This window comes from Pongo pygmaeus, chromosome 16 (genome assembly GCF_028885625.2).
Source record: "Pongo pygmaeus isolate AG05252 chromosome 16, NHGRI_mPonPyg2-v2.0_pri, whole genome shotgun sequence".
NCBI lineage: Eukaryota > Metazoa > Chordata > Mammalia > Primates > Hominidae > Pongo > Pongo pygmaeus.
This window is the reverse complement of record NC_072389.2, coordinates 27,105,596-27,123,745: the sequence shown is the minus strand read 5'-3', so window position 1 is coordinate 27,123,745 and position 18,150 is coordinate 27,105,596. Positions and strand designations below refer to the sequence as shown.

The window sequence follows — 18,150 nt, the reverse complement described above, 5'->3', positions numbered from 1 at the left end:
TTAATGCTCCTGTGCAGTGAGATGACAACACACCTCAGTGAGAGGATGACACACCTCAGTGAGAGGACCACACACCTCAGTGAGAGGACTACACACCTCAGTGAGAGGTCTCATCTCTCAGGCGGGGTTCAAAGAGGACGGACCTGCGGGAGTTGCACAGACTCTCCCACATCTCTCCCCACTTTGCCTGAGCACACAAGTGAGGATATTACTTGTATCTTTAAAGTTACTAAGTAATCAGGAACGGGTAAGACCTCTGAGATTCATGTCAAACTAATGTAGTAAGCCAATCTTGTGTATTAGTTCAACTCCTCTCCTAACAGTGAATAGAACAAGTGGGCAGGAAATTATTTCAAGTCAAGGATACCTGAACACTATCAACTTGATCTCATTAAGCTTTACAGAGCAGTGAAATACACTTTTTTTTTTTTTTTTGAGATGTAGTCTCACTTTGTCACCCAGACTAACGTGTAGGGGTGCAACCAAGATTACAGGCGCCCACCACCACACCCAGCTAATTTTTGTATGTTTCGTAGAGACAGGGTTTCACCATGTTGGCCAGGCTGGTCTCGAGCTCTTGACCTCAAGTAATCCACCCACCTCAGCCTCCCAAAGTGTTGGGATTACAGGCATGAGCCACCGCACCCACCCACATTCTTATTACGTGTGCATGAAACATTCCACAGAATACACCATATTCTGGGGCTTCAGACAAGCCTCAACATTGAAATCACAGAATATGTTCTCTGACTACAACTAATTTAGAAATTAACAGGAGATATTTGAAAATCCGCAAACATTTGGAAATGAAATAACACATTTCCAAATAATAAGTGGGTAAAAGAAGAAATTAAAAGGGAAATTAGAAAATATTTTCAACCGAATGAAGATGAAAATGAATAAACATTTCCAAATTTGTGAAATGTGGCTAAACAATGCTTAGAGGGAAATTTATATTATAGTTTTGAACACTTGTTAGAAAAGACAAAAAATCTAAAGTCAATGATCTAAGCCTTTACCTTAAGAAATTAGAAGAGACAGAAGAGCAAATGGAACCCAAAGCCAGCAGAAAAAAGGAAATAATAAAGAGTAAAGCAGAAATCAATGAAAAAGAAAACAAACAATATCAATAAAACCAACAACTGGTTCTCTGAAAAAACTCAAACTGATAACTTCTAGGAAGACTGATCAAAACGGAAAGAGAAAATACAAGGCACATTTCAGCAAATTTCTGGATAACAGGTAGTATATGCTGGTACTTACTACATGCAAGATAATAGCATACGCACTTTGTCTGGCCTACTGTACTGATCCCATAATAACCTATGAGGTAGGTACTACTATTAACCCCAAATACGAATTTTTTTTTAAGAGACAGAGACCCTGTCACCCAGGCTGGAGTATAGAGGCACAATCATAGATCACTGCAGCCGCAAACTGCTGGCCTCAAGCAATTCTCTCACCTCAGCGTCCCAAAGTGCTGGGATCACAGGCGTGAGTTACCATGGATGGCGTCACAAATTTTTTTATATATGTACATTTACATATGTATGTTCATGCAAGGAAAAAAAAGTCTGAATATCCACACCGAAGGGATAATAGTGGCTAACTCTTACAGGAAAACTGAAATTGGGGTGGGCAGTGAGGTGAAATTTCTGCTTTTATAATCTACACACTTTTATAAGAAATACTCTATGTATATTTTTAATTGGAACGAAAATGCATCAGACATTTAAAAAACTGAATTACACAAAAAAAAGTAAGCAAAGAATAAATATATCGGTTTTACTGCGCTGGATAAAGGGAAGAGATTATGAAAGTCCATCCATGATAAAGAACTCCTATAACCCAAAACAAAAAACTCAATTAAAAAATGGAATTAGCCAGGAGTGGTGGTGTGCACCTGTAGTCCCAGCTACTCGGGAGGCTGAGGCAGGAGAATGGCATGAACCCGGGAAGCGGAGGTTGCAGTAAGCCAAGATCACGCCACTGTACTCCAGCCTGGGCGACAGAACAAGACTCCGTCTCAAAGAAAAAAGAAAAAAAAAACAGGCAAAAGGGCCAGGTGCAGTGGCTCATGCCTGTAATACCAGCACTTTAGGAGGCCAACGTGGGTGGATCACCTGAGCTCAGGAGTTCAAGACCAGCCTGGCCAACATAGTGAAACCTCGTCTCTACTAAAAATACAAAAAATTAGCCAGGCATGGTGGCGGACAACCTGTAATCCCAGCTACTCGGGAGGCTGAGGCAGGAGAATCAATTGAACCTGGGAGGTGAAGGTTGCAGTGAGCCAAGATTGCACCACTGCACTCCAGACTAGGCAACAAGAGCGAAACTCCCATCTCCAAAAAAAAACAGGCAAAGGATTTGAATAGACATTTCTCCAGTGAATGTATACAAACGGTCAACAAGCATGTAAAAAGATGCTCAGCATGACCAACCAACAGGGAAATACAAATCAAAACAATGAGATGCTGTACCTAGTCACACAAATTAGAATGGCTATCATCAGAAAACAAAAAGTGTTTGTGAGGGTGTGGAGAAATTGGAACCTTAGTATACTGCTGCAAGAATGTAAAACAATGTAGCCACTGTGGAAAACAGTTCAATGGTTCCTCAAAAAGTTACATGTAGTGCCAGGTGCGATGGCTCACACCTGAAATCTCAGCAACTCAGGAGTCTGAGGCAGGAAGATCCCTTGAAGCCAGAAGTATAAGACCAGCCTGGGCAACACAGTGAGATTCTGTCTCTAATTAGTCAAGCGTGATGGCTGGGCAACAATGGGAATATACTTAATGCCAATGAACTGTACACAAAAAAATGGTTAAAATGGTAAGTTTTGTGGTATGTATATTTTACCACAATATTTAAATTTTTTAATTACTTTTTAAAAAATTGTTACCAAAAAAGTACTAAGAATCCATCCAAGTTATTTAGAAAGGGAGCGTCAGATCAACCTTTCCAAAATGCCAAAATTCACAAGATTACCTGGTTGCTTGCCCCATACCCAGCTGTCCAGAATTGACTTGGCCCTATATACAGGTGCAGGAGTTTCTTCTTCATCTTTTTTCTCTTTGTCATTCAGATCTTCTTTCTTTGTTCCACTTGATTCGACACTATCATCTGCAGAATTAAAATTTTTTTAATCTGTAACCGCTTTTCAGAATGTCATACCGTTAGTCTCTGCAAATGTCCCTCCCCCCCCGAAAAGTTACAACACACATCATTAACTAAATGTTTGACAACTTAAAAATAAAATACATCAATCATACCTGTAAGAGACCCAGTATAATTTTCATAAAGAAACCAATATATCGGCCGGGCGTGCTGGCTCACGCCTGTAATCCCAACACTTTGGGAAGCCATGGCGGGTGGATCACGAGGTCAGGAGATGGAGACCATCCTGGCTAACACGGGGAAACCCCGTCTCCACTAAAAATACAAAAAATTAGCCGGGCATGGTGACGGGCGCCTATAGTCCCAGCTACTCGGGAGGCTGAGGCAGGAGAATGGTGTGAACCCGGGAGGCAGAGCTTGCGGTGAGCTGAGATCACGCCACTGCACTCCAGCCTGGGTGACAGAGCGAGACTCTGTCTCAAAAATAGAAAAAAAAGAAACGAATATAACAAATTATTTAAAGCATGTCTTCCAAAATGATATTCCATCTACTTCCTAGTACATTTCTCAACTGAGAAACTTAAGTCTTTGATATTTACCTACTTCAATTTCACACCAATTGCTTTTATCCCGTGAGTCCCAATGCTTGTGTATCCATGGGAAAAGGGAGGGTGTAAAACAGGAGTATGACTCAAAAATCTTTTAACTCTTTACAAGGCCCTACTCCACTGCCAACCGGGAAGCACTGCTATGCAGGGGCACTGTCACTGATAGCATAATTCAAGAGCACTGGGACACAAAGGAAAAGCTGAGAAAAATGACTTTAGGCCACTGACAATGTTTCAGTCAAAACAACTGTCATAAAACTCCTTACTCCTTTTGACAGTTTCAGTCAAAAACAACTGTCATAAAACTCCTTACATAGTAAGCGAAGAGAAGAGACAACTAACCTTAACCTTGAAGTGTAAACACGTTCCATCACAGAAGGCTGTGACTAAACATCTAAACAACATAATTAGAAAAATGTATCTCAATTGGTGAAAGACATGATACCCCATCCAGATTACAAATAATGAGTATCTAAAAATCTCAAAGGAAACAGTTCCTCTGTTTACAACATTTCTGACACCAAATGTATGGACTTTTGCACCAAGCAAGCAATTCTCCAGTTCTCTGCGACACCCAGCTGTGTGTCCCACAGTGCAATTCAATTCTGAAACTAACTACCCAGAATTAGCACAGACCCCACAGGTTAATAACAGGAGAGAAAAGGTGAATGCTGAAAAAAAAAATCCAAAGAACTAATGGCTGAAAACTTCCTAAGTTCAGCGAATGACATAAACCTAGGCAGATTGAAGAATCTGTGCAAAGCCCACACAAGATATATCCTAAAGGAAGCCATGACGAGGCACATCATAATCAACTGCTAAACACGAAGGACAAAACCTTTTGAAAAGTGCTACAGAAAGTAGATATAGAAGAATGTCTCATGTGGCCTGAAATTAAGGCTATTACGTGCTGCCTTGATGTTGGTAAAATCAAGAAGGCCTCAAATAGCCTAACCACAAGGTCTCTCCCAAGCTCTGCTCCCACAGATAAGATCCCAAAGCCAAACAACCTCCTTATCGTGGAGACCTGACCCCAGCCTGCTCATCCCTGAGGGCCCAGAGTTATTCAAACAAGCCAATCACAACTTCCCATGGAAGCAAGGTCACCTCACCCTCTTCTTACTACAAAATGTGCCTCCCACAGCCCCTGGTGGTTCACTCTGTTCCCAAGTGCAGCCCCCATGTGGCATGCAGTGTCCCCCACCCCCAGGGCTGTGAGCATGCGTGACTAATAAACTGCTATTTCATCTGTCCAGTGTCAGTGTCCTATGTTCAGCCATCCCATATCCCTAGGGCAGGAATCTTCTAGGATTATAAACAGAACTTCAATCAACCTCTCCTTGGTTATTTTACTAGTTCCATGACACAGCTTTTTCTGTGCAAAAGATCTGAACAGAAACTTCACAGAGGATACAAGAGTGGCAAAAAAGAACATGATATTCAGCATCGTTAGCCATTACGGAAGTGCAAATTAAAACCACAATGAGATCCCACTAGACTTGTTAGAATGGCTCAACTAAAAAATACTGATAACATCAAGTGCTAACAAAGACACAGAACAACAGAAACGTGACAGATTGCCAATGGGAAGGCAAACTAAAACAGCCTCCAGTTTACCAAGGTAGACACCTCATGTCACAGAATACAGACTAGAACCCAGCCAGGAACACAGCTCAGGTGAGAACACAGGTGCTGGTTCTAAATGCCAGACTCTGCCCTACGTGTGTGTGTGTGTGTGTGTGTGTGTGTGTGACAGGTGCTGGTTCAAACTCTGCCCTACGTGTGTGTGTGTGTGTGTGTGTGTGTGTCTGTGTGTGTGTGTCTGTGTGCTGTCACTAACCACAGCCCAGGGGCCAAACCCAGCCCACAGCCTCTTTGTGTATGGTCTGAAAGCAGAGAAAGTATTTTACTTTTGTTGTTCTTTTGAGACACAGTCTTGGCTCACCACAACCTCTGCCTCCGAGGTTCAAGTGATTCTCCCAAGTTCAAGTGATTCTCGTGCCTCAGCCTCCAAGGAGCTGGGATTACAGGCGTGCATCACCATCCCCGGCTAATTTTTTGTTTTTAGAAGAGATGGGGTTTCACCACGTTGGCCAGGCTGGTCTCGAACTCCTGACCTCAGGTGATCCGCCTGCCTCGGCCTCTAAAAGTGCTGGGATTACAGGTGTGAGCCACCACGCCCGGCCACTGTATTTTATATTTTTTAATAATTGAAAAATTATCAAAAGGAAAACAGTGTTTTGTGACTTGCAAACATTCTGAGGACTTCATCTTTTGTGTCCATAAATAAACTTTACAGAATGCACGTCCCCTGCCCGCTGACGCAGTATTGTCTGTGGCTACTTTGGCACTACAGCTGCAAGGTCCCATGGCTATGACAGAGACCATAGAGTCCATTGAGACCTTAAAATATTTACTATCTGGCCCTTTGGAGAAAGTAGGCCACCCCTACCCTACATCTGGCTATAAATTTTACACATTTGACAAATTCTGAGACCCTGTCTCAGAAAATAAAATAAAACATTCATAGGCTTAATAATGGAAAACAAAAACATTTGTTGAATGTCAAAACATCTCCCTAACACCCCGAACCAGTTGGGATCTACATAAAGAACAATTATGCTCTGCTTTCTAACCATGATTTTTAAAAGAACAAAGGACAAAAAAATTCACGAAATGTGAGCCAGGCATGGTGGCTCACGCCTGTAATCCCAGCACTTTGGGAGTCCGAGGTAGGCAGATCATGAGGTCAGGAGTTCAAGACCAGCCTGACCAAGATGGTGAAACTCCATCTTTATTAAAAATACAACAATTAGCTGGGCATGGTGGAGGGTGCCTATAATCCTAGCTACTCAGGAGGCTGAGGCAGAGAACTGCTTGAACCCGGGAGGCAGTGGTTGCAGTGAGCCAAAATCATGCCACTGCACTCCAGCCTGAGCGACAGAGCAAGACTCCCTCTCGAGAGGAAAAAACACACAAAAAATATTCATCAAATGTAATGAATAAAACATATACTTTGGATTTTGCCATGTACTTAGCTTTTCTTAGAGCACCTTTTAGAACTATTGTTTCACAGAAAACACTTTGGGAAACGTTTTAATTTATAAACAAATACTGGAGGGCTAGGAAGAAGAGGTTAAAACTTTTTAAAATATACAGAATGAATTACTGATACATAAAAAAAAAAAAAAAAAAAAAAAAGGTTGCTGATTCCTGTCTTGGAAGACACTGTCATATGGACACTCTTAGCCTCAGCATCCAGAGGTCCAGAAAGCGAAAATTTCAAGTCAGAGAGAATTCTATATATACCATTTATTTGGAACATTCAGCCCTCAAGATCCCAACATCATGACCTCAGTTTCAACACAACTGTCCTTAGTCCTTATGTCACTGCTTTTGGTGCTGCTTGTTATCAAGGCAGTGGAAGCCAGTGACGCAACTGCTCTCTCGTTAAAGGTGTGGTTCTCAGTATTACAGGCATTTGTACTTGCTTGCGGGTATACGCACGAAAGAAAAAAATGAACAGATGTGACTTTGAAGGGCCTAATGAATGAAACCTCACCCTGAAAACCTTTGTGCTACTGAAACTAAACGTTAAGCTTTGGTGTCTGAAAGTTTCCAAGAATTAGTAAGGAGGAGAGTTTTACTTTCTGAGTTGACTCCATGAAATGGGAACAAATTGGTACATAAATGGATTTTGCCCAGAATCCTAGGAAATTGCCACTGTTCAGTTGTAATCACTGCCTCCTAAATCAGTGAGTCTGTTCTCTGTATTTTTATTAGACTTTTGTCATCTCCCAAGTTAATACTGTATTTAGATATCCAATAGTCAGCCAAAAAGGGAAACTTTTATCTCTGGGAAGAAAAAAAAATCATTTAGAAAAATGTATTCAGTGTATCTAATACTGAAATGGAGAGAAGACTTAATGTTAAAGGGAAAAAAACACTGTAGACATTGACATGGAAAAGAGATTTAATGTTAAAAAAAACTTTATATTAACTGAGTAACACCTCCTGATGAGAAGTGCTATATTAAATATAAACCCATTATGTTGTTAAAAACAAAAAAAAGATGAAAATCAAAAGCACTACGCAGAGTGAAAGAAGCCAGACACAGAAGAACCTGACTACATGATTCCATTTATGGAGTTCTAGAACAGGCACAACTTGTCAATGCTGGAGAAACATCAGGCCAGCTATTCCTCTGGGAAGAAGGGGCAGGACACCAGAGAACTTTCTGAGCAAGAGTCATGATAAAGATGTGGGTTACACACGTTACATTTGTCAAAACTTGTGAAATGGTAAACTCAAAATAGATGCATTTCATTATATATAAATTTTACCTGAAAGTCAAAAACAAAGTTGAACTAGAATCAATTACATACAGGAGTGTCTAAGGAGCTAGATGAGACAAACAGTGGATGGACAGACAGCAGGATGTGGAGCCAAATACGGTGGCAGAACATGGAGGTGGGTCTGCAGTCACTCACTGTACACGTCTGTCAGTTACTCTGTGTGTGTGTGTGTGTGTGTGTGTGTGTGTGTGAATATTTTCAAACAAATATAAAAAATAAATTAAAAAAACAACACGGGTAATTCTGCTTGACACCGAAACTGAAAAGGGAGACTAATACTTTTTCCCATGGTTTGTTTTTTGTTTTTTGTTTTTTTTGAGATGGAGTCTCACTCTGTCACCCAGGCTGGAGGGCAGTAGCACAATATCTGCTCACTGCAACCTCCACCTCCTGGCTTCAAGCAATTCTCCTGCCTTGCCCTCCCAAGTAGCTGGGATTACAGGTGCCCACCACTATGCCTGGCTAATTTTTGTATTTTTTAGTAGAGATGGGGTTTCACCATGTTGGCCAGGCTGCTCTCAAACTCCCAACCTCAAATGATCTGCCCGCCTCAGCCTCCCAAAGTGCTGGAATTACAGGCATGATCCACTGCGCCCGATCCCCATGTATTTTCAAGTGGACACCATTCCAATTCATTCCACAAAAGAAGAAGAAATACTTGCCAGGCGCGGTGGCTCACGCCTGTAATCCCGCACTTTGGGAGGCTGAGGCGGGCGGATCACGAGGTCAGGAGATCGAGACCATCCTGGCTAACACAGTGAAACCCCGTCTCTACTAAAAAATACAAAAAATTAGCCAGGCGTGGTGGTGGGCGCCTGTAGTCCCAGCTACTTGGGAGGTTGAGGCAGGAGAATGGCGTGAACCCAGGAGGTGGAGCTTGCAGTGAGCTGAGATCATGCCACTGCACTCCAGCCTCGGCGACAGAGCAAGACTCTGTCCTAAAAAAAAAGAAGAAGAAATACTTTCTTCAGACTAACGCTCTCCCAACTGAGCTATTTCAACTTAGAATAAATACTTTCTAAAGTGGTAGCTTTATCCACATTGATGACTCTCAAGTAGGGGGACCAACAAACTTCAACAACAGTTCTCAACCAAGGATCTTGTCAGATTCAACAAGTTTGGGGTGTATACAAGCACCCATTTCTTTTAAACCTCAATGGGGACTCTGAAACACAGCCACTGTTATGAACAACCTAATGATAGTCTTACTGAGCATTCAAAACTACAACCCTAAATAAGATTGTTCAATGGCATTTCCTTGCAGGCCAAAGGCTTCCAAAAAGGGTTTAATACACCCCCAAAGAACACCACAAATGCAGCAAGATGGTTTTGCAATAAAAATGCCTTCAATTCACATAAAACAATAAAATCCGGGCAGCTTGTATTAACTACCATTTTAGACAACAATCTCCAAAGTAAAAAGCAAAACTTCAAAGAGTTAAGCTCAAAACTCCTGTAAGCTCAAAGCACATTACAAAATTTCTATAAAATGCATTTTATAATGGTCTTTACAAAATAAAAAACACTAGTTAAAGGCCCTTACCTTTTCTAGGAGGGAGCTCTCCGTTCTGGGCTGATTCTGTTCCAGTGTATACAATTTCTCCATCTTTAACCATTTCATTCCACAGACCACAGAGCCCATCTCTTGTGAATGCAAGCTGGCAATGATAAATGAGATAAGCTTACAGAGTGCTCACACTCACACTGCAATTTTTAAAGAATGATATGGGAAAAAAATCTCAATCCCCCTTATGTATTCAATCATTCAGTAATAAAATCAATGATTTACTGAATTAGTGACTTAATCATTTTACATTCCATGAAAGTCATCCAAGAAATATAAATGAAAAGGTACATAATAGTGTAAATACTATTCTACCTCTTATGTAACATACAAGAAAAAAGACACGTGGTTGGGCGAGGTGGCTCATGCTTGTAATCCCAGCACTTTGGGAGGCCGAGTGGGGCAGATCACCTGGGATCAGGAATTTGAGACCAGCCTGGCCAACATGGTGAAACCCCGTCCCAACTAAAAATACAAAAAATTAGCCAGGCGTGGTGGTGGGCGCCTGTAATCCCAGCTACTCAGGAAGCTGAGGCAGGAGAATCGCTTGAACCCAGGAGGGAGAGGTTGTAGTGAGCCAAGATCGCGCCACTGCACTCAGCCTGAGTGACAAGAGCGAGACTCAGTCTCAAAAAAAAAAAAAAAAGAAAAGAAAAGAAAAAAAAGACACACACACAAACACACAGACATGCATGTGCTCTGAAAAGATAAACCAAAAGCAAGTACCAATGACTACCTATGGGGAAATGGGGAGGGGACATGGGCAAAGGCAGCAGGACCAGAAAAAGCAACAACATTGTGAGTATACTTTATATGTCTTTACTTCTGAAACATACATGACTTTCATCTTCAAAAATTAAAATTAAATCTTAAAAAAGCAAAACCTACAACTGGCAACATGCAAATTAACCTGTGCATATACAAAGAAAAGTATGTCAAGGGACTTTTGAACTATATATCATTAATAGAATATACTATAATGAAAAATAAAATCTTATATTTATTGGTATTGATAATATTGTCAATTTTAGAACTACTTCATGTTGCACAATCAAGCAATGTAAATACAATAAAACATGTTTATGATAAAGTATTAAATGTTATTAGAAATTAAGGTTTTAGGCTGGCCATGGTGGCTCACACCCGTAATCCCAGCATTTGGGAGGCCAAGGCAGGTAAATTACTTGAGGTAAGGAGTTCATGACCAGCCTGGCCAACATGGTGAAACCCCATCTCTACTAAAAATATAAAAAATTAGCCGGGTGTGCTGGTGCATGCCTGTAATCCCAGTCACTCGGGAGGCTGAAGCAGAAGACTAGCATGAACCCAGGAGGCAGAGGTTTCAGTGAGCCGAGATTATGTCACTGCGCTCCAGCTGGGTAAACAGAGCGAGACTCTATCTCAAAAAAAAAAAAAAAAAAAAAAAATTAAGGTTTTCAGTGGAAAAGAGGAAAAAAATCAAATCAAAGAAATTTTGAAAAACAACTTAAATTGGAAATCTATGAACTTTATTTTTTAATATATTTGCTTACTCTGTTTTTTGAAAGGACTAGAATCAAAGGCAATCTGACAGCAGCATCCAGATTTTGGTCTCTCAGAACCATTTCCCAATAAAAGATGCTAGGGCTCTTGGAAAAATAAGTAGATTCAAGGGCCAGGGCAGACAAAGATGAGCCTGGAATATCTTGTTTCCTCAAAGAAAAAGCTATTCATGGCCAGGTGCGGTGGCTCACGCCTATAATCGCAGCACTTTGGGAGGCTGAGGCGGGCAGATCACTTGAGGTCAGGAGTTACAGACCAGCCTAGCCAACATGCTGAAACCCCGCCTCTTCTAAAAATACAAAAATTAGTTGGGCACGGTGGCAGGCGTCCATAATTCCAGCTACTTGGGAGGCTGAGGCAGGAGAATAGCCTGAACCCAGGAGGTGGAGGTTGCAGTGGGCTGAAACTGTGCCACTGCACTCCAGCCTGGGTGACAGAGCAAAACTTTATCTCAAAAAAAAAAAAAAAAACAGCTGTTCAAAGACTGATAGGGACTCCTGGCCAAATTTATAATAATTATAATAACTGTGAGCATCAAAATCAAAAACACCTTTGCTTGTCAATATTTGTGAGTCAGAAAAGGCTTCCCACAACAGGAAAAGGGAGCATTTCAGACACTGGGGGAAGGCATCCATTCTGAAAACTGCGTATGCGACAGAAGCTCCCTTGTCTGGCAAAAAAAAAAAAAGCCATTTTTAATTAAAAGAGACACAGATGTTTGCTCATCTTTTTTTTTTTTTTTTTAACTTCTGTGGATACACACTAGTTGTATGTACATATATATATGGGTTACATGAGCCATTTTCACACAGGCATACTATGTGTAATAATCACATCAGAGTAAATGGAGTACTCAATACCTAAAGCATCTATCCGTCACTTTACAAACAATCCAATTATACTTTGTTATTTTTAAATGGACAATAAATTGACTGTAGTCACCCTGTAATGCTGTCAAGTACTAGATTTTATATATTCTATCTAACTCTTTTTTTTTTTTTTTTTGAGACGGATCTCGTTCTGGCACTAGGCTGGAGTGCAGTGGTGCAATCTCAGCTCACTGCAACCTTTGCCTTCCGGGTTCAAGGGTTTCTCCTGCCTCAGCCTCCTGAATAACTGGGACTACAGGCTCACACCACCACACTCAGCTAATTTTTGTATTTTTGGTAGAGATGGGGTTTCACCGTGTTGGCCAGGATGGTCTGGGTCTCTTGACCTCATGATCCACCTGCCTTGGCCTCCCAAAGAGCTGGGATTACAGGTGTAAACCACTGTGCCCAGCCCTATCTAACTCCATTTTTATACCCATTAACCATCCGCACTTCACCCCCACTTTATCCTTCCCAGTATCTGATAACCATCATGATACTCTATCTCCATGAGTTCAATTACTTTCATTTGCTTAGCTCCTACAAATAAGTGAGAACATGCAAAGTTTGATTTTCTGGGTCTGGCTCATGACATTCTGTTCCTGACTTAACATAATGACCTCCAGTTCTATCCATGTTGTTGCAAACGACAGTATCCCATTCTTTTTTATGGCTGAATAGTACTCCATTGAGCATATATACCACATTTTCTTCATCCATTCATCTGCTAGGAACACTTAGGTTCCTTCCAAATCTTGGCTATTGAGAATAGTGCTGCAATAAACATTAGAGTGTACATATTTCTTCAACATACTGATATTCTTTTCTCTGGGTATATACCTACCAGTGGGATTGCTGAATCATGACAGTCCTATTTTTAGTTTTTTGAGGAACCTCCAAGCTAATCTCCATAATGGCTGTGCTAATTTACATTTCCACCAACAGTGCACAAGGGTTCCCTTTTCTCTATATCCTTGCCAGCATTTGTTCTTGTCTTTTGGATATAAGCCATTTTAATTAGGGTGAGACAATATCTCATTGTAGTTTTGATTTGCATTTCTCTGATGATCAACCATGTTGAGCACCTGTTCATACTGCCTGTCATCTGTATATCTTCTTTTGAGAAATGTCTATTCAAATCTTTTGCCCATTTTTATTGGATTATTAGATTTTTTTCCTATAGAGTTGCTTGAGCTAATTATATATTCTGGTTATTAATTCCTTGTCAGATGGGTAGTTTGCAAATATTTTCTCCCATTCTGTGGGTTGTCTCTTCATTTCGTTGATTGTTTCCTTTGCTGCACAGCTTTTTAACTTGATGTGATCCCACTTGTCCATTTTAGCTTTGGTTGCCTGTGTTTACGAAGTATTACTCAAGAAATCATTACCCAGTGCAATGTTTCTTTTAGCACTTTCATAGTCTGAAGTCTTAGGTTTAAGTCTTTACTCCATTTTGATGTGATTTCTGTATATGGTGAGAGATAGCAGTCTAGTTTCACTTTTCTGCATATGGGTGTCCCATTTTCCCAGCACCATTTATGAATGAGGCTATCCTTTCCCTCATGTATCCTCCGGGCACCTCTGTCAAAGTGAGTTCACTGTAGATGTATGGATCTGTTTCTGGGTTCTCTATTCTGTTTCATTGGTCTATGTGTCTGTTTTTATACCAGTACCATGCTGTTTTGGTATACCTTTCTAGTAAACTTTGCACTTGATCTAAGCCAAAAAAGACTAGGAAGTGATTGTAGTATAATTTTAAGTCAGGTAATGCAATTTCTCCAGTTTTGGTTTTTGCTCAGGATGGCTTTGGCTATTCTGTCTCTTTTGTAATTCCACATAAATTTCAGGATTTTTTTTTTCTATTTCTGTGAAGAATGTCACTGGTATTTTGATAGGGATTACATTGAACCTGTAGATTGCTTTGGGTAGTACAGACGTTTTAACAATATTTATTCTTCCAATCCATGAACACGGAGTATCTTTTCCTGTTTTGTGTGTCTTCTTCAATTTTCTGCATCAATGTTTTACAGTTTTTGTGGTAGAGATCTTTTCACTTCTTGGGTTAGGCTTATTCCTACGTATTTTACTTTATTTGTAGCTATTATAAATGGAATGATTTTTCTTTATTTATTTTTCATATTGTTCACTGTTGACATATAGAAATGCTACTGATTTGGCCAGGCACAGTGGCTCATACCTGTAATCCCAGCACTTTGGGAGGCTGAGGCAGGCGGATCACCTGAGGTCAGGAGTTCAAGACCAGCCTGGCCAATGTGGTGAAACCCTGTCTCTACTAAAAATACAAAAATTAGCCAGGCCTGGTGGCAGGCGCCTGTAATCCCAGCTACTCAGGCGGCTAAGGCAGGAGGATCGCTTGAACCCAGGAGGCAAAGGTTGCAGTGAGCCAAGATTGCGCCATTGCTTTCCAGCCTGGGCCACAGAGTGAGACTCCATCTCAAAAAAAAAAGAGAGAGAAATGCTACTGATTTTTGTATGTTAGTTTGGTATCCTGCAATTTCACTGAATTTATCAGTTCTAATCATTTTTTGGTGGAGTTTTTAGGTTTTTCCAAATATAACAATCATCTGCAAAGAAGAATAACTTGGCATCTTCATTTCCAATTTTGATGCCCTTTATTTCTTCTTTTTTTTTTTTTCTGAGATGGAGTCTTGCTCTGTAGCCCAGGCTGGAATATAGCAGCACAATCTCAGCTCACTGCAATCTCCGCCTCCAGCGTTCAAGTGATTTCCCTGCCTCAGCCTCCCGAGTAGCTGGGACAACAGACACCCGCCACCACGCCTAGCTAATTTTTATATTTTTAGTAGAGATAGGGTATCACCATGTTGGCCAGGCTTCAAACTCCTGACCTCAAGTGATCCACTCACCTCAGCCTCCCAAAGTGCTGGGATTACAGGTGTGAGCCACTGCACCCGGCCTTTCTGTCTCTTATCTGACTCCTCTAGCAAGGGCTTCCAGTATTATACTGAATAACAGTGGTGACAGTGGGCATCCTTGTCTTGTTCCATATCTTAGAGGAAAGGCTTTCAGTTTTTCACCTTTCAGTATGATACTAGCTGTGTGTCAGTTGTATATGGCTTTTATTGCGTTGAGGTGTGTTCCTTCTATAACCAGTTTTTTTGGGGTTTTTATCATGAAAGGATATTGAATTTTATCAAATGCCTTTTCGGCATGAATTTAAATGATCATATGGTTTTTTTATCCTTCATTCTATTGATATGATGTATCAAACTGATTGATTTGGATATGGTGAACCATCCTGGCATCCCTGGGATAAACCCCACTTTGGTCATGATGAATGATGTTTTTAATGTGTTGTTGAATTCGGTTTGCTGGTATTTTGTTGGGTATTTCTGCATCAATGTTCATCTGGGATACTGGCCTGTTTTGTTTTTTTGATTATGTCTTTGTCTGGTTTTGGTATCGGTAATATTGGGAAGTATTGCCTCCTCTTCTATTTTTCAGAATAGTTTCACTAGGATTGGTAATAGTTCTTTAAATGTTTGGTAAAATTCAGCAGTGAAGTCACTGGGTCCTGGGCTTTTCTTTGCTGGAAGACTTTATTATTACAGTTTCAATCTCATTACCTGTTATTGGTACGTTCAGGTTCTGGATTTCTTCATGGTTCAAACTTGGAAGGCTGTATGTGCCTGTGAAATTACCATTTCTTTTTCCTTTTTTTTTTTTTTTTGAAGACACAGTCTCACTCTGTCACCCAGGCTGGAGTGCAGTAACATGATCTCAGCTCACTGCAACCTCCACCTCCCAGGCTCAAGTGATTCTCATGCCTCAGCCTTCCAAGTGGCTGGAATTACAGGCACGCAACACCACATTTGGTTAATTTTTGTATTTTTAGTAGAGATGGAGTTTCACCATGTTGGCCAGACTGGTCTCGAACTCCTGACCTCAAGTGATCCATCCGCCTCAGCCTCCCAAAGTGCTGGGATTACAGGCATGAGCCACCATGCCCAGCGTGCAAACTTATCTATTTCTTCCAGGTTTTCCAATTTATTGACATATAGCTGTTCATAGTCTGTAATGACCCTTTGAGTTTCTGCAATATCAGTTGTAATGCCTACTTTTTCACCTCTGATTTATTTGGGTCTTCTTTTTCTCTTAGCCTGCCTGAAAGCTTGTCAATTTCATTTATCTTTTAGAAAAACCAACTTTTCATTTCATTGATCTTTTGTATTATTTTCTTCATTTCAACTCCATTTTATTTCTGCTCTAATTTTTATTATTTCTGTCCTTAAAAATAGGGGTTTGGTTAGCTCCTTCTTTTCTAGTTCTTTAAGATGTATCATGAGGTTATTTACTTGAAGTTTTTCTACTTTTTTGACTTAGGCACTTAGAGTTATAAATTTTCCTCTTAGTACTGCTTTCACTATATCCCACAGGTTTCGTATGCTGGGTTACCATTGCCATTTGTTTCAAGAAATAGTTTAATTTCATTCTTAATTTCTTCACTGACCTGTTGGTCATTCAGGAGCATATTGTTTAATTCCCATGTGTTGGTGGAGTTTCCAAAATTCCTCGTTATCGATTTTTAGTTATAGACCATTATGATCAGAGAAGATACTTAACATACTTTTTTTAACTTTTATATGGCAAAAGAGGAATCTAGCTTCATTCTTCTGCATATGAATATCAAGTTTTCCCAGCACCATTTATTAAAGAGACTGTCTTTTCCGCACTGTATGTTCTTGGTAACTTTGTCGAAAATGAGTTCACCATAGATGTGCGGATTTGTTTCTGGATTCTCTATTCTGTTCCGTTGGTCTGTGTGTCTTTTTTTATGCTAGTACTATGCTGTTTTGGTTACTATAGCTCTCTAGCATAATTTGAAGTCAGGTAATCTGATTCCTCCAGTTTGTTTCTTTTCAATTACGAGAGCTTCGGCTATTCTGGGTCTTTTGTGGTTCAACAATGAATTTTAGGAATTTTTTTCTTTTCTGTTTCTGTGAAGAATGTCATTGGTATTTCGCTAGGGATTGCACTGAATCGGTAGATTGCTTTGGGTAGTATGGACATTTTAACAATATTGATTCTTCCAATCCATGAAGTATTTTTCCATTTTTTGTGTCCTCTTTAATGTCTTTCAGAAGCATTTTAGGGTTTTCATTACAGAGATCTTTGTAATGATCTTCTTTGGTTACTTCCTAGGTATTTAATTTCATGTGTGGCTACTGTAAATGAGATTACTTTTGTAATTTATTTTTCATATTGTTTACTGTTGGCACACAGAAATGCTACTGATTTTTGTATGTTGATTTTGTATACTGCAACTGTACTGAATTTATCAGATCTAATCATTTTCTTGTGGAGTCTTTAGGTTTTTCCAAATACAAGATCATATCATCTGCAAACAAGGATAATTTGACTTCTTCCTTTCCAATGTGGAGGCCTTTTATTTCTTTCTCTTATCTGACTGCTCTAGCAAGAACTTCCAGTACTATGTTGAATAACGGTGGCCACATTGAGCATCCTTGTCATGTTCCAGATCTTAGAGGAAAGGCTTTCAGTTTTTCACCATTCAGTATGATACTAGTTGTGGGTCTGTCATACATGGCTTTTATTATGTTGAGGTATGTTTCTTCCATAACCAGTTTTAAGAGATTTTATCATGAAAGGATGTTGAATTTTATCAAATGCCTTTTCAGCATCAATTGAAATAATCACATGGTTTTTATCCTTCTGTTGACATGATGTATCACATCAATTGATCTGCATATGTTGAACCATCCTTGTACTCCAGGGATAAACTCCACTTGGCCACGATGAACGATCTTTCTAACGTATTGCTGAATTTGGTTTGCTAGTATTTTGTTGAGGATATTTGCATCAATATTCATCAGAGACATTGGCCCATAGTATTCTTTCTTTGATGTGTCTTTGTCTGCTTTTAGTATCAAGGTTTGAATTTTTAATGACTTATTTTGTGGCCTAACATATGATCTAACCTTGAGGATGATCCATGTGCTAAAGAGAACAATGTACATTCTGCAGCCATCAGATGAAATGTTCTAGAAATATCTATTAAATCCATTTGGTCTACAGTGCAGATTAAGTTTGATGTT

The 18,150-nt window shown here is 40.0% G+C and overlaps 1 protein-coding gene across 6 annotated transcripts in view; it reads right to left on the bottom strand.

Annotated features, from left to right (window-relative positions):
• Positions 1–18,150, bottom strand: part of HERC2 (HECT and RLD domain containing E3 ubiquitin protein ligase 2) — a 212,756-nt gene that overhangs the window by 180,164 nt on the left and 14,442 nt on the right. For all 6 annotated transcript variants that reach the window (XM_054452280.2, XM_063653302.1, XM_063653300.1 and 3 more), the window contains 2 exons: positions 9,624–9,738; positions 2,989–3,123 (listed from right to left, as the gene is read on the bottom strand). In XM_054452280.2, coding sequence (XP_054308255.2) covers positions 2,989–3,123; positions 9,624–9,738 — 250 coding nt within the window. The remainder of the gene's footprint in view (positions 1–2,988; positions 3,124–9,623; positions 9,739–18,150) is intronic.